The sequence below is a fragment of the Primulina eburnea genome, chromosome 3 (genome assembly GCF_022965805.1).
Source record: "Primulina eburnea isolate SZY01 chromosome 3, ASM2296580v1, whole genome shotgun sequence".
Classification (NCBI taxonomy): domain Eukaryota; kingdom Viridiplantae; phylum Streptophyta; class Magnoliopsida; order Lamiales; family Gesneriaceae; genus Primulina; species Primulina eburnea.
The window spans coordinates 46,250,145-46,274,550 of NC_133103.1; the positions used below are offsets into that span (position 1 = coordinate 46,250,145).

Genomic DNA, 24,406 nt, shown 5'->3' on the forward strand with positions numbered 1-24,406 from the left:
GAACAAAACCTATTGGGCACCTACACGACTCCTTGACCGCAGGATCTCCAGGTATGTGATGCTCCCACTTACAAGATGGAAACTGAACAAAATATGATCTCAATGAAGACTCAGGTACTTCAAGTCCATGGTTATCACATGCAGATCTGCATATGGTACAATGTGTTGTAAACAATCGGTCATGAAATTTTTTCGAAAACAAGTATGATAAGAAGTATATTCTGAATAATGAGAGAACCTCGTCCATTACATAATCTCAACAGCGTTGGGTGACACGTACAAACCAGTGCCCCTTGTTCAAAACCATCGCCTTTATAAGCGCAAAGATTAACTCGAAGAAAACATCGTGTTTTGTCACAATTCATGTCTGATGCATTGGCATTTTGTTCAAGAAGATCATCGTCCTTCATGAATTTATTCAAGCTAATCTTTTGATCCTTTGTTCTTGGGAATAGAAGCAAACCATTGACACTGAAAGTGCACAGGAAATAACTCAGCGTAAAAGATGTCCTCGCCACAAAACCTTCAAATGGAATCTTATCAGCCCATGATAGTCCACAGACAGTGTTTCTCACCAAGTTGACTCCTAACTCATTATCAGAGCCGTGCTCTTTTACTTGTTTAAGAAAATTATCCACATTACTTGATAGTTCTACAAAATTAGGTTTCACACAATCCCATGGAGCTGGTATTGGAATTTCTAGTGGTCTTTGAGAGGGAGGACATCGCCCAGCTTTTGGATCCGTGGTAGTGGCATCCATTGCCATGAAATACTAGTAATCATTGCAATAAGGATAGCCCTATGTGAAATATGACATTCATGTCTACATAAAGATAAAGATGTTATAGGGTATACCTTGATGACCTTGCATGGAAAAAAAATTAGTGCACTTACTTCACACGCAATCCAGTCTTTCTCTCTCAAACCTATGCCATGAACACCACTTGAAATAAAAGTGTTCCAAAATACTATAACCCAATTTAGAGGGAAAATAACTGAACACCTGAAAAATTATGAAACAGAAATAATCAGATACGTAAATACATTAATGGAACCACACTCGTATTATAGCCAGACAAGTTTTTTCTCAAAACATCATTATCAAAATAAGAACCGACTCTTTTAGACACAACAGAAAAAGTATGAAACAAAGAAATAAATCAGATGTGTAAATACATTAACAGAACCAAATTCATATCATAGCCAGACAAGTTAATGCAATCCAATTATACTATCAGGATGAGTATTTGTAACAGGTAAACAAGGCAGAAATTCGCATAATTTGGGAGTGAATGAGGTGATTATTCATATATTTATATTAGGGATTTCCAGCATAATTTTCTTATATCCGTCAAGAGCAAAAAAAGATTGTGAGTATCTCCCTAAACGAGCCTCAATTCTCCACTCTTTAAAATAGGTAAACAAGGCAGAAAAACACAAATAAAAGGAACGATTGATGAACTCAACGATCGCTCTGTAACCAGGCACATAACCCGATCCTGCACCCAAAACATTATCACAAGTAAATTTTATATCTTGCTTAAAAAATAAATTGACACATAAATTCTTTAGCACAATCCAAACAGATGAGTAAGATCACATTCATAGGCATTAGATAACAGAAAGAAGTTCAAAAAATTGTGAGGCTAAAACCATTGTTGTACATATTAATAAAATTTAATCAACATGAGTAATAAGTGATTATGAAAGCCCAGGAAAATTGGATTCCTAAAATTTAATTATCGAAAAAAAGTTCTCACACTGGAATTGTGATAGAAATGAGTTTCATGCCCATATTTCTCGAAAATAGAGAAAATACTAACACATTAAAGTTATTTTTTCTTAAAGACGAGAAAATTTATTACAGGGAACATTTATCTTTTAATAGAATATTCCTAATTCTCATTCATCAGTAACAAAATAGGGCAACGTCTAGAATATTTCCCCTTCAATAAAGCATTTTAAGTACCACAATTTTTGCGGCCAAGTCCAAAATCCTCGTTTCGCTGATAATGCTTTTTCATGCAAAGCAATACTTTCTTCCATTGGAGGATATATTCTTATAATAATATTCCCAAAATCACCACCATCGACAACACTTTCATCTTCATGCTTCTGGAAAGCTGAATTTGTTTGTGTTTTAGTACCACCTTCATTACTTGAAAACTCAAAAGAATTTCCTTCACGAACAATTGAATGTTGTTTCTTTGTCATAGCACGAGGATCCGTGACAGTTAATGGAATAACAGAACAAGAGTGGATTTGCTCGTTAATCCTAGAGATGGATGCTTTCTCCAGTTCAGTAGGATCAATATTATCGTCTCCAATCACATTACTTCAGATACCTTAATCTCTCAGAAAAAGTGCAACAGCCAATAAATTCTACTGAATTTCTGCGAAGTATATGTTCGAATTGACATGAAAGAAAAAACAAATTGAATATGTCTTACCAGCAGGCAGGCAGGCAGCATCTTCTCAAGAAGCTTTAATGCTTTTGATCCAAACAATTCTAACTTAGAAACTTTAATGCTTTTGATCCAAAAAATTCTAACTTAGAAAGATGACCTTTAAGAGAAATACATCTAACTGAACCACCTGTAACATCCATCTGGGATAATTTCTTTTCAGACACACCTGAAAAAGTATGAAACAGAAATAATCAGATGCGTAAATACATTAATGGAACCACATTCATATCATAGCCAGACAAGTTAATGCAATCCAATCATACTATCAGGAAATTATCTGTAACAAGTAAACAAGGAAGAAATTCACATAATTTGGGAGTGAATGAGGTGATTATTCTTGTATTTATATGAGGGATTTCCAACATAATTTTCTTATATCCGTCAAGAGCAAAAAAGATTGTGAGTATCTCCCTAAACGAGCCTCAATTCTCTACTCTTTAAAATAGTAAACAAGGCAGAAAAACAAAAATAAAAGGAACGATTGATAAACTCAACGATCGTTCTGTAACCAGGCACATAACCCGATCCTGCACCCAAAACATTATCACAAGTAAATTTTATATCTTGCTTAAAAAATAAATTGACACATAATTTCTTTACCACAATCCAAACAGATGAGTAAGATCACATTCATAGGCATTAGATAACAGAAAGAAGGTCGAAAAATTGTGTGGCTAAAACTATTGTTGTATATATTAATAAAATTTAATCAACAGGAGTAGTAAGTGATTATGAAAGCCAAGGAAAATTGGATTCCTAAAATTTAATTATCGAACAAAATTTCTCACACTGGAATTGTGATAGAAATGAGTTTCATACCCATATTTCTCGAAAATAGAGAAAGGACTAACACATTAAAGTTATTTTCTTAAAGACGAGAAAAATTTATTGCAGGTAACATTTATCTTTTAACAGAATCTTCCTATTTCTCATTCATCAGTAAAAAAAAATAGGGCAACAACTAGAATATTTCCCCTTCAATAAAGCATTTTGAGTACCACAATTTTTGCCGCCAAGTCCAAAATCCTCGTTTCGCTGATAATAATTTTTCATGCAAAGCAATACTTTCTTCCATTGGAGGATATATTCCTATAATAACATCTCAAAAATCACCACCATCGACAACACTTTCATCTTCATGCTTCAGGAAAGCTGAATTTGTTTGTGTTTTGATAACACCTTCATTACTTGAAAACTCAAAAGAATTTGCTTCACGAACAATTGAATGTCGTTTCTTTGTCATAGCACGAGGATCCGTGACAGTTAATGGAATAACTGAACAAGAGCGGATTTGCTCGTTAATCTTAGAGATGGATGCTTTCTCTAGTTCAGTAGGATTAGTATTATCGTCTCCAATCACATTACTTCAGATACCTTGATCTCTCAGAAACAGTGCAACAGCCAATAAATTCTACTGAATTTCTGCAAAGTCTATGTTCGAATTGACATGAATGAAAAAACAAATTGAGTATGTCTTACCAGCCAGCAACATCTTCTCAAGAAGCTTTAAAGCTTTTTATCCAACCAATTCTAAATTAAAAAGATGACCCTTAAGAGAAATACATCTAACTGAACCACATGTAACATCCATCTGCGATAATTTCTTTTCAGACACACCTGAAAAAGTATGAAACAAAAATAATCATATGCGTAAATACATTAATGGAACCACATTCATATCATAGCCAGACAAGTTAATGCAATCCAATTATACTATCAGGAAATTATCTGTAACAGGTAAACAAGGCAGAAATTCACATAATTTGTGAGTGAATGAGGTGATTATTCATGTATTTATATGAGAGATTTCCACCATAATTTTCTTATATCCATCAAGAGCAAAAATGATTTTGAGTATCTCCCTAAACGAGCCTCAATTCTCCATTCTTTAAAATAGGTAAACAAGGCAGAAAAACACAAATAAAAGGAACGATTGATGAACTCAACGATCGTTTTGTAAACAGGCACATTACCTGATCCTGCACCCAAAACATTATCACAAGTACATTTTATCTCTTGCTTACAAAATAAATTGACATATAAATTCTTTACCACAATCCAAACATATGAGTAAGATCACATTCATAGGCATTAGATAACAGAAAGAAGTTCGAAAAATTGTGAGTCTAAAACTATTGTTGTACATATTAATAAAATCTAATCAACGGGAGTAACAAGTTATTTTGAAAGCCAAGGAAAATTGGATTCCTAAAATTTAATTATCGAACAAAAGTTCTCACACTAGAATTGTGATAGAAATGAGTTTCATGCCCATATTTCTCGAAAATAGAGAAAAGACTGACACATTAAAGTTATTTTTTCTTAAAGACGAGAAAATTTATTACAAGGAACATTTATCTTTTAACAGAATCTTCCTAATTCACATTCATCAGTAACAAAATAGCGCAACATCTAGAATATTTCCCCTTCAATCAAGCATTTTGAGTACCACAATTTTTGCAGACAAGTCCAAAATCCTCGTTTCGCTGATAATATTTTTTTATGCAAAGCAATACTTTCTTCCATTGGGGGATATATCCCAATAATAACATCCCAAAAATCACCACCATCGACAACACTTTCATCTTCATGCTTCAGGAAAGCTGAATTTGTTTGTGTTTTAGTGTTACCTTCATTACTTGAAAACTCAAAAGAATTTCCTTCAGGAACAATTAAATGTTGTTAATTTGTCATAGCACGAGGATCCGTGACAGTTAATGGAATAACTGAACAAGAGCGGATTTGCTCGTTAATCTTAGAGATGGATGCTTTCTCTAGTTCAGTAGGATCAGTATCATCGTCTCCAATCACATTACTTCAGATACCTTGATCTCTCAGAAATAGTGCAACAGCCAATAAATTCTACTGAATTTCTGCAAAGTATATGTTAGAATTGACATGAAAGAAAAAACAAATTGAGTATGTCTTACCAGCAGGCAGGCAGGCAGCATCTTCTCAAGAAGCTTTAATGCTTCTGATCCAACCAATTCTAACTTAGAAAGATGACCCTTAAGAGAAATACATCTAACTGAACCACCTGTAACATCCAGATGCGATAATTTCTTTTCAGACACACTTGAAAAAGTATGAAACATAAATAATCAGATACGTAAATACATTAATGGAACCACATTCATATCATAGCCAGACAAGTTAATGCAATCCAATTATAATACCAGAAAATTATCTGTAATAGGTAAACAAGGCAGAAATTCACATAATTTGAGAGTGAATGAGGTGATTATTCCTGTATTTATATGAGGGATCTCCAGCATAATTTTCTTATATCCATCAAGAGCAAAAAAGATTGTGAGTATCTCCCTAAACGAGCCTCAATTCTCTACTCTTTAAAATAGGTAAACAAGGCAGAAAAACACAAATAAAAGGAACGATTGATGAACTCAACGATCGTTCTGTAACTAGGCACATAACCCGATCCTGCACCCAAAACATTATCACAAGTAAATTTTATCTCTTGCTTAAAAAATAAATTGACACATAATTTCTTTACCACAATCCAAACAGATGAGTAAGATCACATTCATAGGCATTAGATAACAGAAAGAAGGTCGAAAAATTGTGTGGCTAAAACTATTGTTGTATATATTAATAAAATTTAATCAACATGAGTAGTAAGTGATTATGAAAGCCAAGGAAAATTGGATTCCTAAAATTTAATTATCGAACAAAAGTTCTCACACTGGAATTGTGATAGAAATGAGTTTCATGCCCATATTTCTCGAAAATAGAGAAAGGACTAACACATTAAAGTTATTTTCTTAAAGACGAGAAAAATTTATTGCAGGGAACATTTATCTTTTAACAGAATCTTCCAAATTCTCATTCATCAGTAACAAAATAGGACAACATCTAGAATATTTCCCTTTCAATAAAGCATTTTGAGTACCACAATTTTTGCGGTCAAGTCCAAAATCCTCGTTTCGCTGATAATACTTTTTCATGCAAAGCAATACTTTTTTCCATTGGAGGATATATTCCTATAATAACATCCCAAAATTCACCAACATCGACAACACTTTCATCTTCATGCTTCAGGAAAGCTGAATTTGTTTGTGTTTTAGTACCACCTTCATTACTTGAAAACTCAAAAGAATTTCCTTCACGAACAATGAATGTTGTTTCTTTGTCATAGCACGAGTTTGACAAGTTTGACATGGTGGTACAATAAAAATAACAATGCATTTTATTAGTTAAGATCTAAATTTATTAATATGGCAATAAAAAGTAACGGATAGATTATAAGTACAAGCATTCTTAGAAATAAAGAAAAAACGCGAGGCGGATATTCTCCGATAAATACAAGACTAGTGAGTATAATAACCAATATAATTATACAAAATATCCTTGAAATAGTCATCTTCGAAAATTTTTAGGGAGGAAGATTAAGTTTGGAGTGATTGAATGTGTTTGTGAAGTAATATTTATAGGGTAAAAACTAGTCGTTTATGACCGTTACAAAATCTTAAAAATAAATGTATGTATATGTAAATTTTATGGTAATAACATGATGTATATAATGTTAATCATGTTTAAATAATTATATATATCATATCACAATATTATAATTAGGTGTCAGAGACTCCTTTTATATAATACTGTGACATTATACAAATATATATATATATATAATTATTATATAACACAATAAAATATATAAATAGTGAAATAATCACATCACGTTATTATAATGAGGTGTCATATATATAATAACATGATATTATTCAAGTATATATATACAATAATTAAACAATAATACAATAAAATTATATAAGCAGTATAATCATATCACGTTATTATAATGAGGTTTCATAAACTCATTTTATATAATAACATGATATTATACATACACAATAAAAATAAATAAACAGTAAATAAATATCCTTACTTTTGAATATGGTTATCTTGTTCTTGTGTTTTGGAGCTTGTAAAAATATGGAGAACCAAACCTTCGAGTATCGTGCTGATAACGTGTTAAAAGTAAAAATTTACAGTAAAAAGTAAAAATCTCAAACTATCAAAATTTATCAAACTACACTTTATAAAATTTTCTATCTACTCAATTGTGATTTTCTTCACACATTTAAAGACCTATTTACAGAATTTCTTTGGAAATAATTCAAAAATAAATATATCATTACATACATCATCACACACTAATTTTAAATATTTACAACTCTTATTTTCAACGTTCAACTTTCTTATTTTCAATATTCAAATATTACAACTCATTTTTCAACATGGACCATATTGTTTGAGGCGTCCAATTTTTAAAATTGAACTTGGACCCAAGAAATCTCAGGTATGACCGCAAAAGAAACTGAAAAAAATAAAAATCAATAAACGTAAAATACTCCTACTCTGATCATGTGGTTGCACGGTAAATAACCAGCATAACGACCATTTCAAAAGCTTCAATAGTGACCATAGCTTGATAGCATGTCAAGTAAAGATTTGGATAGTTTCCTATGAAGCTTACTATAAGTTTACAACAAAGCAACGAATAAAAGTCGAGTTTGATCTAAAGTTGTTACTTCGATTCTCATAAGCATTTGCGATGAACAATGGATGGTCCGCTTTCATCGTAATCTGCTTTGGTGACATGTTGGTTTTGAGGAAACACGACTTTGGCAAGAATGGCTCCTCCCACCCATGCCGAATACCTCAACAAATTTTCCGGCATATATTCTGGAGGCTACATGTAATTGATAAACATATAATGAACCATTATTAGACAAAATAACAGAGAGGTGCACAAGACAATAGCTAAACAAGCAATTTGTTTTTCAAATATAAAAATATATAAGAAAATAATAAAGAAAAACTATATAAAAAATGAAAATACATATTTTTAAATTACTAGCAAGAAGCATGTGCGATGCACGTAAATATTAATTATTTAATAAAAATTAAAATTTGATTTTTTTAAAAAATAATTTGAATCATTTTTTTATTTATATTGTTTTAGTCTTTTGTCATATTAGAAGAATAAATTAATTAAGAACTTATATACCTTAATTTCAAAATTTTTTATCAAATTAAAATTCAAGCAGTTGATTTTATGTTATATAATAAATTATAACGAACATAATATATAGAACAAATTGAACTAAAACAAATTTTGAAAATATATATATCTAAGCACCACATATAAGGTATAAAAACCTAAAAATCAACCAAATTATGGATTTTATAAATGCATAAATCATAATTTATATAAATGAAGCACACTAAGGACAAATAATTATCTATTTAAAATATTTGTGACTAACTCATCAAAATATTATCAAAACTAATGAAATAATAATATTGATAATAAAATATAACATATAATATTCAATTTAAATATTATTTAACCTCATACAAAACTTTTTTACCTTTTACTTTAGAATTATATATCATAAACAAATTAATTTCATATACATCAGTTAATGAGTATATAATTTATATTTCTAATGATATTTTCAATCGGTTGACAATCTAAACAACAAGATATAGTTTGAAATGTAAAAACCTGTGAAAAGTGAAGACACATGAATTTTATGGATGTTCGGAGAAAAATACTCATACGTCACCCCATCTTCGTCTATAGGAAAGATTCCACTAAAAGTCTTTATCTGATATATAATTTTTTTTAAAAAAATGCTATTAAAATATTTAAATTTCTTATTATAGCTAACTTTCTTAATTTTTCTATCAGATTCATATTTTATGATATTATTAGTATATAAACATTCATAATTATTGATATAAATTCTACTAAATAATTTATTAAATTATTTACTTTCAATTTTTAGTTAAAAAATCATACAATATATTAGTATTAAATTTTATATTATTATATACTTATCATGTTATTGTACTATTGCATATATAATTATTTTTTTCTTATATATTCTTGTGATACTATAATTTATTACTTAATTAGAAATTATACTAAAATATAATTACAAAATTGCATTAAAATCATAAAATAACATGTAGAAAGAAAATTAAAAGGATAAAATATTTAAAGTTAGTATAAAGATGGATTATTTGAGAAAATTAATATAGGAGTTATATTTTATTCTTGAAGTGATATAAATTATTACAAACAATGTATATTGTAGTGATAATTCATTAGCATTTGTTAGACTATTAATTATATATTATGTGGAATGATTGGGCTACTAATTAATTATATATTATGTGGAATAAATAAAAATTTTGATATTTCATTTTTACACTTACAATAATTAGAAATTTACAAATATATATTTATTGAATCTTTGGAATCGATTGATCAGAAGATCATTTTTTATCTTTTGACAATTTTTATGTCATTTTGTTTAAGTTTGCACGAAGGGTATTCTTATCAATGTACAATCAGAAAACATTGTAGATTATACACACTTTTATAGGTATATAGAATATAGATATAGATTAGGTGGAGTAGGAAAACCAGCCCAAATATCAAACGGGTTTTTATCATCTTGATTTCATCGGCTTACACATCAACTTCGGGTTTCTGTCAACAGGACAACTGAATAGTAGCAAACATGGATTTACATCTGAAAGACCCTAAAACCCTGTGTTTTTAAAAATGAGTTTTACTGCTGATATTAATTTCATATAGTCTATGCTTTTTTTGGTTTTCATAGGAGCAGGTGCTATAGCTATTTGTCCCTGACCCATTTTCGAAAATGAGGGGAAATTTTTTCTTTTAATAATTACATCAAGTTTAAGTAACATACACTGCTTAAAACATATCACGTCAAGATGAGTATTTCCGGAACTTTAACATGGACTGCTTAGATTTGTCAAGAGAACATGTTGATGTTGATATTCATGCAATATGTTTTAAAACTCAAATGGCATTGTCGTTCAAATTGGATTGAGAATGAAAAAAGATAGGAAGTGTAAATAAAAGACAACTATATTTAAATTACCTTCACCAGACAAGGACGGATTACAGAGGAGCAAAGGCCAGCTTCCTTCTGAAACCTATCTTCGAAACCTACGACAAGAAGCAAAGGACAGCATCAGCCACAGCTAAATAAGACAACTGTTTGCTCAGTCCAACCAAAAAATCCTCGTATAAAAGCAAGGGATCAAAACAGCCATGTCCATCAGGTTATCATAAAATCAACTGAAAATATTAACTTAAACACACGAACCACCGACCCGCATAAAGGCAAAGCTGTCTTATTTAAATAAACAAATATTGTCACTTAGCAAAAACTAATTTCCAAACCCAGAACTCAGAATTAGTATTAAGATGTCTTAGAAGCATGCATACTCATCATGAATTACTTCAACCATAAATGCTATTAAGAAACCAAAAAATCAAATTCCAAATAAGCAAGGGCTCACCTTTTTCTAATAGGTGCAAGGGTATAGTTCCTGCTCTATCTAACCAAGATAAAGAGGAAGGCATTATACTGTTTATACTTCTTGCAAAGCATACAGATTTTGTAGTTTGCAGAAGTTTTCGGATTAAAAGGCATCAATTAAAATTATATGTTTTCTGCCAGCATCACGATTGTCACAACGTACAAAGATCATAGAGAAGAATGCATCTCATTCAGCTGATACATATTTTTAAGAATCTCACCGATCATCGAGGTACTTCCACCGCAAAGCACGGTATTTTCTAGTAGCTGACGATGATTTTCGAATGACACCGTCGAAACACATCTAACAAGCTGCTCCACTATTCCATGTGCCTCTAAATTTAAAATGGATGGTTGATATAAGGCCTCACCAACAGTATATCTTCCTCTTCCAATTTTTATCACCTGAAAGAGCGACATAAAGATTTACATTCCATGAACACAAGAATGATCTGTTATGCGTTAATTATTCATGGCTGATTTAGTCTCTAACATTAAGTAATGGTACTGACATTGGCAGCAGCATATAAAACAAACTTAGAATCCTTTAAGCATGTATATTAGCAGTCCAATTAGCAAGGCAATGGCATCCAATCAAAGCAAACTCTTTCAACATTAAGGTCCTCAAAGTCGGCAGAAGGACACCAAATTGTGTGGAGTATAAGTTAAACAGACATGCATCTTTCTTAGAATTTACTTATTCAACAAGTTTATGATGTCATACTGTCATGGGCTCTTGGCCCAAACCAAGAAGAATTGCTATGGGAAATCCAAATAAAATAGGATCTAAGCTGATTTGATATCTTTTATTTGATTATTATCTTTTCTTCTAGTTAAGTTTGAATAAATAAATGAGATACTTATGATATTTAGGACAGTGAGTTAGGTTATCGTAATCTTCTATTTTTGGTTGATGATCTTTTATTTTGGTTAGGATATGTTTATCTTTTGTATGAATCTCTCTTATATATGGGAGGATTGAATTATTAAAAAAGGGTGAAGAAGAAATATCATTCACGATCTTATGATATGAGATCTGAAGTTCTCTCTCAATGAGCTCAAAACCAAAAATCAAGCCTTTAACAAGCTTGAAATTTGAAGCATCATGTTTCATGATCGGGCCATAAATCGCCTCATAACGAGATCCATAACTCGGGACCATAACATATGCATAGCGGCATTAGCATTCTGATGTATGTATTTGTATCAAATAAGGAAAGTATATTTTGGCTATTGCAGAACAAAAAATAAAGTCCTGGAGCACAAGAAGAGATAAGCAATTATGGTGCATGAACTTTCCACATTGCCATTTAAAATAACATCTTAGCCACCGTTTTATCAATCTCTCTCAGTTGCAAATCAACCCACAAGATTTCCGTGCCAATGAGAACTCAAATTCCAACCCAAAGAAATGACTGAATGCAAGCATGCAAAGTCACTGAGAATGCACAAGAGTGCACACCATTTTCTAAAACATGCACACTAGCACCACCATCTAGCATTTGTGCTTCATTGTTTCTTGTACTTGTCATGCTTGCTTATGATCTTTTTTGTATTTTGGAAAAGAACTGGATGGGTTAGCTTACATGCATGAGGTAAACAAATATGGCATAACTTTTTAGAGCCGAAAATAGAGAAGGTATCTAAAAAAGTCATATTAACTCGAAATTCAGTTATTCCTTAATTTGAAATCATAGTTCACCATCAAGAATGAAAAATAGATGCATGCACCTGTCCATCGGGAAGAGTATGTTGCTCCTCAGGGCAGTCATGCTGAAATTGATCATAAGAAGCAGCATCCTCAGCACAGCATGCATAGTGCTCCTTTAATTTTTCACATTCAGAGATACTAAGGTTAGTTAACAAGTGGATTAGATTTCCCAAGCTCTTGAGCAAATAAATTAGTTAAATCCATTCTCCCGATTTCAAATCTTCTTGAAGATATATGCTGAACAGCACCTTCAATTACTGATGCAATATCTGAAAATATGGATATAGACAGAAATCTAGAGAAATATATGATTTCATGAGACCAAGTTCATTGTGTCAGCTGAGCCTCAAATCACCAGAAGCAAGCAAGAGAAAGTAAATGTTTGAAGGAAGAAGGCAAAAGATTAAAAAAAAAAACTAAATGGACATAGTGACTTGTGACAGCTGAAATCTACAACCAATTTCAACTCTTCCATCAATCAAAGAATTTATATTACCCAAAAAAACAAAGCAACAACTTTACCGGTCTTGCCATGGCCAATATCCACTGTGCAACCTGAGATACGTCCAACGGTATATAGTGATAGCACTGCTTGCTCAGATGCATAAAAGCCTGAGATGTTGAAATTCTCAAACATAATTTGGACCAATTGCTCTCTAATGGCCTGTCCAAAAAGAATTTTATTAATCATATAATAGTACAAAAAAATTACAAAAGAATTCATGCAATAAGTTCTCTTCTTCATCACCAATATGACAAAGGGGTATCTTCCTGGTCAAAAGCACAATTTGAATTTAGCAACTTGTGTCAAGCCTTCACAAAATTCAGACGCTACAGTTGAAGATATCATTCAAAATCTGCAAGTTCTTCGTTTTTCTCACTCTTTCCTTTTTCAAATTTCCCAGAGTTTTGGGGCCCATTTAGTTTTGCTTTTTTGAGTGAACACATAAACTTCGGAAGGGAAATAGTGTAATTACTATTGTGAAAATCCATGAACAAAAGGCAAAGTAATCACAGATCATCACCTGGTACTCTAAATGATCCATTACCAAAATTCTTCCCATCAATCTCAGCATGCAGGGTTGATCTAAATCAATTTTTCACTACCAACACATAGGAAATTACGTGACACCTTCAACTCTTTTTTCCTACAAACAAACTCATAAGAAGATTTATTTGTCATTAAAACACGAAAAGTACTTCTATTAGCTCATTGGGAAAACCATTCATGACTCTATCTTGGTAGCTCTCACCACCACTGTCGATATTCAAAAGTAATATATGGCAAACAATAGGCCTCTCTCTTATAAGCATAAACACACTTACATTTTCTCCTTCCATCTTCAGCATCAACCTTTACAAATTCTCCTGATTGAACTCTGTAATTCAAATACAAGCACATGTCTCATGTTACCAGCACAAACAAGCACACACACGCACACAAGACACCAAAAAAAAAGATTCTTGAGCACTGAGCAATCATAAAATGAGAACAAATGATGAAGCATATATTTGAATGATATCAAAACACTTTGGAAATCCAGTCATATACACAAGTGTTTTTTTACATGTGAATACTAGTGAGACTATTGACAGTAAAGTTTGTGAGAGTATTGACAGATAGTATCTTTCTACACTAGCCTCCTATAACCCATTTTCTCGGATTCTTCCACAGAAAGAATCCGGAAATTTGCTCCATCCAAGAAGCCAAGTGTGTTAGAACTAAGATCGTGTAATTCAATCTTCTTAGCAGCTTTGATGATCGAGACCCTTTGAGAATCTGTCACACTTCTACCCATGGTGAAGTATAGCTGTTTTCTTTGATCTCGCATCATCTCAATTGACGTGATATCAGCCACCTCCATAACTTTCACGTAGCCGGTCGGGAGAAAGTCTCTTATTCTAGCCTCTATTAGAGCTTGTCGGCGGCCCCTCCTCCGACGTGCTCGTTCCAGTTTTCTTCCCATTCTCTGAGCTACTTGCAAAGCCCTGTCGACTTCAACTTCTGCTGCCCTGCGTCGAGCCTCAAAGTCTTTGACGCCTTTGGCATATTTTTTCTGCTTTTTCCCAGATTCTTTCTTCCTTTTGTATCGCTGCAATTTACTGTCAACTGAGTCGAGGTCTGTTTGTCTTTGTCGCAGGAGGTCATTTGCTTTATCACAAGCTTCCTGCGACCTGAACAACAGATTTGCACTGAAATGCAGCTCATTCACGGGAGTTCGGATGCTGCACCACTGGCTAAGCTCACTCTGTATCATAAACAAAAAAAAAAATATGAGATACATTACGACGGTTCTTTTTTTACAAGAACTCGTCTAGTTTCAGTCACATAGATGAGATGATACCGGCAAAAATCAAAAGAATTAAAAAAAGAAAAAAGAAACATCTCGGATTTTATTTAACTAATTACTAATAAAACAAATAACTTAATGTTTTATGATCCGAATTCCGAGGAAAGAATGCAATTGACGTATTGCTCCACTCAACCTTGAAAAATCAAAGAAATTCAGAGTTTAGGTGCGCAATTGAAAATCAAGAGAGAAGGCTTACCATTAACGCCATTCTATTGGAAGTTGGAAGTCAGGGTTCGTGAACAATTGCGGGATTTAATCGATCGAGAATTCTCTTGGAAGTTGGAAGTCAGGGTTCGTGAACAATTGCGGGATTTAATCGATCGAAAACCCAGAAAAGAAAATGAAACTAGGAAGGAGAGAGTCGCGAGGAAAGGTGGGAGGGAAAATTCATTTGTAATAGTATATATAAAGAAAAATGCCAACTCAGTCAGTTGTTTATTTAACAATTATAATTTTGTACTTAAGCTAACATACCAATTTACACTAGAATAATTAATGTTGGGATCACAAAGTGATAATAATACCTGGGCTAAATAAAAACCCAGATGGAGATACCCGTCACTCGGTCCTTGCACTGGATCTAGAAAAAATATAGAATTTTTTTAAATCAAATTGAATATCTTTATAATTAAATTTATAAAAATGATAAATTATTTTAATAATAGTTAAGTTATGGTAATGGAACATCTTACGTCGTATGTTATATAATTTCATTTTTTTTCCTTTTTGAAGAAAATATGTACATTAATACACAATCACAAAAAATTATTTTTAAATAAATACTTAAATCTATTATTCTACTAGTTGCAATTGGTGGTGATATTTTCAATCAATTGAGTTATGATTTGATGAATGATAGCATCGTTGTCTCTGTAGATAATGAAATATTTTTAACTGTTGAAATTGAACTATTGTACAAATATTTCAATATATGAAAACTCGAAAAAACAATTTGAAAGATAATTATTTTGTCGTGGTGCGCTTGATGATTAGAAAATTTATATTTTATTGTTTTATTAATTATAATATATTATTGCCTAAATTGAACCAAGATCCTAACTCCGCCCTAGCTAGCTTAACGATATAGTTAGCAAAATAATTTCGATCAAACTTTTTTTAAAAAAAAAACTAATAATCACATCAAATACAATCAGATAAAGTTATTTTTATAGAATACAGTTTGATCGATGTTATTTTCTAAAATAACTTTTGATTTCGGCTCAGATCTCAAATGCGCGATATAAGCTTTACCAATTTGTTTGATAATTTTTTTCAAAAAATAAAAAACAACTACTTAATTTATCCTTCACAAATCAATACTCAAAATTTAGATAAATTCATGAACCTAAACCTCACGCCTCCACCTTCCTTCATATCCTCCGCTTCTTTCTATTCCCATCAAGCCCGATTTTCCTATTGCGAATTTGTTTAAAAAGAATATGCAATTGTGTTGCGTTGATTTGTGTGGAGACTTCTTTTAATTGTCTATTCTTGTTTTACGGATATACTTGTTTTTTGTATTAAAGCTTGACTTCCATAAGTATACACGTATAGTTTTAAAAATTCTAATTAATTAGAAAAAATGAGTGGAGGACCATATTGTTTTTAAAATTGAACTTGGACCCAAGAAATCTAGGTAAGACCATAAAAGAAACTGAAAAAAATAAAAATCAATAAACGTGAAATACTCCTACTCTGATCATGGGGTTGCACGGTAAATAACCAGCATAACGACCATTTCAAAAGACTTCAATAGTGACCATAGCTTGATAGCATGTCAAGTAAAGATTTGGATAGTTTCCTATGAAGCTGTTGAACATCACAGAATGTGGTGTCATTTTACAACAAAGCAACGAATAAAAGTCGAGTTTGATCTAAAGTTGTTACTTCGATTCTCAGAAGCATTTGCGATGAACAATGGATGGTCCGCTTTCATCGTAATCTGCTTTGGTTACATGTTGGTTTTGAGGAAACACGACTTTGGCAAGAATGGCTCCTCCCACCCATGCCGAATCCCTCGACAATTTTTCCTGCATATATTCTGGAGGCTACATGTAATTAATAAACAAAGAATGAATCATTATTAGACAAAATAACAACGAGGTGTCCAAGACAATAGCTAAATTATAAGCTGTGTGTTTTTCAAATATACAAATATCTAAGAAAATCATATAGAAAAACTATATAAAAAAAATTGAAAAATTACATATTTTTAAATTATTAGGTGGAGGAGGAAAACCAGCCCAAATATCATACGGTTTCATCATCTTCATTTCATCGTCTTACAGACATTTTCAGGTTTCTGTCGACAGGACTACTGAATAGTAGCAAACATGGATTTACATCTGAAAGACCCTTAAACAATGCTTTTAAAACTGAGTTTTAAGGCTGATATTAATTTCATATAAGCAGGTGCTATAGGCTATTTGTGCCAGACCCATTTTCGAAAATGAGGTGAAATTTCTTCTTTTAATAATTACATCCAGTTTGAGTAACATATACTGCTTAAAACATATCACGTCAAGATGAGTATTTCCGGAACTTTAACATGGACTGCTTAGATTTGTCAACAAAACATGATGATGTTGATATTCATGCAATATATTTTAAAACTCAAATGGTACTGTTGTTTGAGTGGCAATAAAATGGGATTGAGAATGAAGAAAGATAGAAAGTGTAAATAAAAAACAACTACATTTAAATTACCTTCACCAGACAAGGACGGATAGCAGAGGATCAAACCAGCTTCCTTCTGAAACCTATCTTCGAAACCCTACGACAAGAAGCAACCGACGACATCAGCCACGGCTAAATAAGACACACTGTTTGCTCATTCCAACCAAAAAATCCTTGTATAAAAGCAAGGGATCAAAATAGCCATGTCCATCAAGTTATCACAAAATCAACTGAAAATATTAATTTAACACACGAACCACCGACCGGCATACAGGCAGAGCTGTCTTATTTATATAAACAAATATTGTCACTTGGAAAAAACCGATTTATAAACCAGAACTCAGAATTAATATTAAGATGTCTTGAAACCATGCATACTTATAACATGAATTTCTTCGACAGTAAAAATTCAGTTATTCCTTAATTTGAAATCATAGTTCACCATCAAGACAGAAAAATAGATGCATGGACCTGTCCATCAGGAAGAGTATGTTGCTCCTCAGGGCAGTCATGCTGAAATCGAACATAAGAAGCAGCATCCTCAGCACAGCATGCATAGTGCTCCTTTAATTTTTCACATTCAGAGATACTATGGTTAACAAGTGGATTAGATTTCCCAAGCTCTTGAGCAAATAAATTAGTTAAATCCATTCCTCCGATTTCAAATCTTCTTGAAGATATATGCTGAACAGCACCTTCAATTACTGATGCAATATCTGAAAATATGGATGTCTGAGGGGATTACAGCAGAGTACTAAATATAATGGCTCAGCAAAGTAAAACTTCAGCTTAAAGATACCAGCGAGACATAAATCTAGAGAAATATATGATTTCATGAGACCAAGTTCATTGTATCAGCTGAGCTTTAAATCACTAGAAGCAAGAAAGAGAAAGTAAATGTTTGAAGGAAGAAGGCAAAAGATTAAAAAAAAATACGGCAATGTTCGGTCAATTGGTTGTGTTTTTAAAAAACATTCTCTCCACCAAAACAAGACAAAGCATAAATCACATTGTCCATTTCAATCTCCCAAAAATATTTTTTATCTTACTTTTATATCTTCCGGACAATCATTACTTCATCACTCTTCTCATGAATTACCAAACCTACTTTATTATTATATTATATTATAACTCAAAACATTTTTTTTCAAAATTTTAATGACATGAATAAACCAACAAATTTTTAATGACATGATATCTGTAGTTAAAAATATATCCTCCCAACAATAAAATCAAGCATGTATTACTCTTCAACACAATGTTTCGATACATAGTTTCTCGAAACATCTTCCACAAAAACTCAAAAACATTACCAACCATTACCTAGTATGTGTTTTTCATTGGAATCCTTTTTGTTCGTAATGTGTTCTCCACAGAAGTATTTATTTTGGAGATCATCGGGCCAACTCAAATTATGAAGCAAAAGGTGAACTTGAGAAAATATGGATGAGCAGCTTACACAACTGCCGGTGATAGAAAGAAAACCGCCATCAGCAGCTTCGAAGACAACTTTGGGATGATTCAGAGAACAACAAGTACTTTTTACCAAATAGCCATCTTCTATAGCTTGTTTCATGGCATAAATTCTACCATATTAAAATTTTTGTAGCTTATAAGATACTGGAAATTGAAAGGTGTGGTGTAGAGTGGAAAACCCTAGATATAAAACCAAACCCCTTTTGCTTAAGATAATATGCTTAAGTTCAAAAGGTATGAAAAAAGGACAGTGTCAAAACCAAATGGACATAGTGGCTTGTGACAGCTGAAATCTACAACAGTTTCAACTCTGCCAACAATCAAAGAATCTATATCACCCAAAAAAACAAGGCAACAACTTTACCAGTCTTGCCATGGCCAATATCCACTGTGCAACCTGAGATACGTCCAACAGCATATAGTGATAGCACTGCTTGCTCAGATGCATAAAAGCCTGAGATGTTGAAATTCTCAAACATCATTTGGACCAATTGCTCTCTAATGGCCTTTCCAAAAAGAATTTTATTAATCATATAATAGTAAAAAAAAATTACAAAAGAATTCATGCAATAAGTTCTCTTCTTCATCACCAATATGACAAAGGGGTATCTTCCTGGTTAAAAGCACAATTTGAATTTAGCAACTTGTGTCGAGCCTTCACAAAATTCAGATACTACAGTTCAAGATGTCATTCAAAATCTGCAAGATCTTCGTTTTTCTCACTCTTTCCTTTTTCAAATTTCCCAGAGTTTTGAGGCCCAATTAGTTTTGCTTTTTTGAGTGAAAACATGAACTTCGGAAGGGAAATAGTGTAATTAGTATTGTGAAAATCCATGAACAAAAGACAAAGTAATCACAGATCATCACCTGGTACTCTAAATGATCCATTACCAAAATTCTTCCCAACAATCTCAGCATGCAGGGTTGATCTAAATCAATTTTTCACTACCAATACATAGGAAATTATGTGACACCTTCAACTCTTATTTCCTACAAACAAACTCATAAAAAGATTTATTTGTCATTAAAACATGAAAAGTACTTCTATTAGCTTATTGGGAAAACCATTCATAACTCTATCTTGGTAGCTCTCACCAGCACTACTGATATTTCAAAAGTAATATGTGGCAAACAATAGGCTTTCTCTTATAAGCATAAACACAATTACATTTTCAAATCTTCAGCACCAACCTTTACAAATTCTCCTGATTGAGCTTTGTAATTCAAATACAAGCACGTCTCATGTTACCAGCACAAACAAACACACATACGCACACAAGACACCAAAAAAAAAAAGATTCTTGAGCACTGAGCAGTCATAAAATGAGAAAACAAATGATGAAGCATATATTTGAAGGATATCAAAACACTTTGCATAACCTTAGGAGTTGCAAGTGGATCAGTAAATAAAACTTGTCCTTCATTGCCCATCTCCCACCCTAGCCCTGTATAAAACACATGCTTTAATAGATCTTCCATCGCATCCCAGTCGTTGACAAATCCTCGGACAACTGGATCAACAGTTTTGTTCTCAAACAAGAAAGGATCTGCCGAGGAATCATCTTCGGGTACTTGTTTCATTTGAGTCGAGATTACCTGAGATAGGACATATCACATATGCTAAAAATGACAAAGAGGAAAAAGGAAAACAATAAAGAAAACCTCGATAATCAAAGCAAATGCATATAAAAAATCAAGAAGCATAGTGCTATTGACAAAGAAAAAGTCAATAAATAAAAATGGTGTGATATTTCGCGCCATAAAATGAAATCACTCACATTTTTTTTGAAATGTATATCGCCTAAACGAGTATCTAGAAATGAAAACGAACAAGGAAAACAAGTTTATAGCAAGAGTCACACGACTGAGAAATTGAAACACAGGTTCAAGTCGTCAACAACTCGTGATAATATTAATGCATAACGGATCAAGTTATTAACAACTCGTGACAATTCGAGGACTTTCAAATTTAACAGTCTTATCAAGGCAATCAAATCGCACGACTTCTCTCCTATAATTCCACACAGGTATAGTCGAGAGATTGAACTGAAAGAATTCCCTTTACATCGATCTTGTGGCAATTATGTTAGGTTATCACCCAGATCGATTATTAAATGAGACACAAAAAATAGATATGCACTTTTTTAGGCAATGCCAAAAATGCTCATTAGTTCCTTAATTTGCATTCTTCTTCTGCATCTCTATTCTAATAGAACTACCACCCTTGAGAATCTCAAAACTAAACCCATCCTAAAAACCCTATTTCGACGTCAAAATCTTAAACCCCTAATCAAAATGCATTTACCATGGGCCTTTCATCCTAAGAGCTTCCCAATACAAATTAACCACAATTACAGATGCCTTTTTCTAAAAGAAGAAAACTAGGAGGTTATCATAGGGCCGATTTCCGGCAAAGCATGATTAAATTTGATAACTTTAGAACCGACGTCAACCACAGCTGGCTGCTCCATGTTTTCTGTTTGAATCCACAAAGGGAGAATCCAGGGACAAGAGAAAGATAGGGCACCAAATCGACTAAACACTCTTTTATCAGATGAAGAACAAATTTGAAAACAAAAGCATCAATTTTATGGGAATTTTGGAAGGTCGGTCGGAGCTGCTTGCAAAAGGTCAAAGATACTACTCATGTCAAAGCAATGTGAAATATCGACTGAAATAAGGGAAATTTACATTTAACATAAATTACATTAAAACTCTCATTGAGGAAAGTTAGGCGTAAATGCGACTTTAAATTATTACATCCAAACTTCTAAATTCCAAATATACCCTTCTCGGCAAAACGAAAATATTTACTCATTTAGATTAGCAACCTATTTCATTATTAAGCTATCATGCTCCATATTCTTTTCCATCAAGCATAGAAGCCAAAGAAATCAAAATTCAACTCAAATGGCAAGTTATCCAGCACTCACAAACGTTATTGACTCCAAAAAACCTTGTAAACGAATCAATCTCTTGCTGATGGTCTACGTAAAATGAAACATATACCAAGTCTGAGTGCCCCTGTCAGACACCTAATGCTTGAAGATTATTATGCCATGGAAATTCTTCATTGTACACTCTAGATAAAGTTTCTACTGAGCATACACTTCTAGATGTACCATATGTTTTTGTCCTAGAAATCTAGTTAAGCACAACTTTTTCGTCTCCCTAAACAGATAAATCGCAGTACACAAAAATAAATCTGCAAGACATTATGCAAAATGATAACGCAATGACATTCTATTCTCGGAGAATTCAAGGCGTCAAAGCACAAACGTGTGAACAGACACGAAGATCGTGGCTCTTCAGTCTTCACAGCAACTTTTAGCTAAAAAAACCATTCCTGTGAGCATTGCCTTGAAAATGCAAATAAAGTTACAAAATTTTATTTTGGTTTCACCTGCAACAAGCATAAGGCTGTTGGCTATATAATTTGAGCCGCTCGTAAATCCGCTACATGGAAAAAATTATTTGCGTTACAACAAAAACCCAGACACGAAGTTTACCCGATTGGAACATGTCTGAACATCCATACGATTTTTTTCCGGGAAGGCTTAGAATAGAAACCTCATCTTTGTCACTCACATCCCACCTCACAGTAAAACCCACACAGAGAAATACGACATGTACAGCGAATACATTTGCTGGGATCGTGAAAAATTCTCAAAACTGCGGAAATCTCTTATTTAAAAAATAAGAAGAATTAGCCATGATTACCATAGAAGGAGGATGATCCGGAACAGCAAAACCGGCTTTGAGCAGCTTAGAACCAGCGTCCACCACCACCGCCTCCATTCTCTCACCACCAAAACGCTGAAATCAAGAGAGAGAGAGAGACTTGGGTCTACGTTACACACCAGTACCACCTCTCGTTTGCCCTGCCTTCTTCAACCGGCGAGAATTGCCTTGTTTTTCCCCTCATTGTGTCTATTTTTAATATCTATGCTTCTGTACTGTACTGTGTTTTATTAAACGAGAGGGCTTAGTATTAAACGAGAGGGCTTAGAAAAACTGTTAGGACACCAAAATATCTTTTATTTTTACCTTTTTTTTTAACATCATTTATAATAATTCTAATTACGTCAATCTCGCGTCTGAAATCTTTCAAAAAATGAAAGCCCTATCCCGCAGCAACATATTTGAAAACTTCTTAATTTAAAAAACCTTACGATTAATGTTGTTATCCCAAGAAACATTTCTTTTTTCTACTATAATATTATTAATTTTTTTATTGAAATCAAGTTTAATAAAAAAATAGATTTTTTGTCATACACAACAATATATACGAGCACACTAATATAATATTCATATCGAATTACAAATGTCTAATATTCATTATATAAATTGATAAACAATATTTCAAATATCTAATATTATATTACACAGGTAGGTAACGTGTATGCCTCATTAATTTTATATGGAAAATAAATAACAAATATTATACATCATAATGGGTCATTTTCCATCAAAGTCCACGGACTCAAAAGTCGGAAGAAAAAATGCATACAAACATCAAGAGAACAAGTGCACCGAGCACACGTAACATGTTTACATAATATTTTTTATAATTAATTGATTTATATTCAAATGAGAATAATATTAATCATAAAACAATTTACAAATATTGATAAAGTTGTTCCAATTTTATATAAGATCTAAAATAGTTAGTAATCAAATGTAATGTATCAGTACCATATTTTCAATATTTTGTACTGATTTTCATTCAAAAAATCAAATGTGTCATTATTATCCGTATTGTTATACATTAGGGGTGAGCAAAATATCGGTCAAACCGAGAAAACCGAAAAAACCGAAAAAATTTAGAAATTCGGTTCGGTTTAATCGGCTTAATCGGGTTATTCGGTTTAGAAGTTCGGTTTAATCGGTTTATTCGGTTCGGTTCGGTTTTCTTGGGAAAAAAATCGGTTAGACCGATAAAACTGAATATATATACGTATATATATAATATATATGCTGGGCCTCAAATTTGGATATGATGCATTTTTTTTTCTACTGGGCTTTTTACATAATGGAAAGTTGGAAACCCAATTCTATTGAAATAAACCCAACTATTGGCTGCCCTAACTCGGTAATAAAATTCAGTTGTAGTTTTGTATAAATATCTCTGTATATTTGAATCATGTATTAAATTCAGTTGTAGTTTTGTGTAAATATGTTTTAAAAGTTTATTTAATAAAAAAATCGGTTATTTCGGTCGAAAACCGAAATAACCGAATTTTTATCGGTTCGGTTTCCTCGGTTTTCTTTTCAAAATTCGGTCGGTTCGGTTTTCCAAAAAAAAAATCGGTCGGTTCGGTTTTCGAAAA

General features: G+C 32.4%; 2 protein-coding genes across 5 annotated transcripts; both read right to left on the minus strand.

The window, feature by feature from the left end:
- Nucleotides 1-895: 895 nt before the first annotated feature.
- On the minus strand, nt 896-23,075 carry LOC140827663 (actin-related protein 7-like). 4 transcript variants are annotated; one of them, XM_073190430.1, is made up of 8 exons: nt 22,797-23,075; nt 20,457-20,672; nt 19,441-19,582; nt 18,072-18,316; nt 11,081-11,264; nt 10,416-10,483; nt 5,400-5,477; nt 896-1,004 (listed from the first exon to the last, which is right to left on the minus strand). In XM_073190430.1, the coding sequence occupies exons 1-8, from the start codon at nt 22,872-22,874 to the stop codon at nt 897-899; spliced, it is 1,119 nt and encodes a 372-aa protein (XP_073046531.1). In that variant the 5' UTR covers nt 22,875-23,075; the 3' UTR covers nt 896. The 4 variants fall into 4 exon arrangements, with proteins under 4 accessions (XP_073046531.1, XP_073046532.1, XP_073046534.1 ...); XM_073190431.1 differs by lacking the exons at nt 896-1,004; nt 5,400-5,477 and adding an exon at nt 7,736-8,182 and having other exon boundaries at nt 22,797-23,068; XM_073190433.1 differs by lacking the exons at nt 896-1,004; nt 5,400-5,477; nt 10,416-10,483; nt 11,081-11,264 and adding exons at nt 16,662-16,733; nt 16,812-16,965; nt 17,631-17,697 and having other exon boundaries at nt 22,797-23,070.
- Nucleotides 13,124-15,268, minus strand: LOC140827665 (uncharacterized). The gene is made up of 2 exons (XM_073190436.1): nt 15,121-15,268; nt 13,124-14,819 (listed from the first exon to the last, which is right to left on the minus strand). The coding sequence occupies exons 1-2, from the start codon at nt 15,130-15,132 to the stop codon at nt 14,202-14,204; spliced, it is 630 nt and encodes a 209-aa protein (XP_073046537.1). The 5' UTR covers nt 15,133-15,268; the 3' UTR covers nt 13,124-14,201.
- Nucleotides 23,076-24,406: the final 1,331 nt, after the last annotated feature.

Bases quoted from the DNA above. Each gene is read 5' to 3' on its own strand.
- LOC140827663 (XM_073190430.1), bottom strand. From the start codon at position 22,874: ATGGAGGCGGTGGTGGTGGACGCTGGTTCTAAGCTGCTCAAAGCCGGT. The intron at 20,673-22,796 runs GTAATCATGGCT...GTCCTATCTCAG, and splicing joins CGGATCATCCTCCTTCTATG to GTAATCTCGACTCAAATGAA. The intron at 10,484-11,080 runs GTGAGATTCTTA...TTCTTGTCGTAG, and splicing joins TGGAAGTACCTCGATGATCG to GTTTCGAAGATAGGTTTCAG.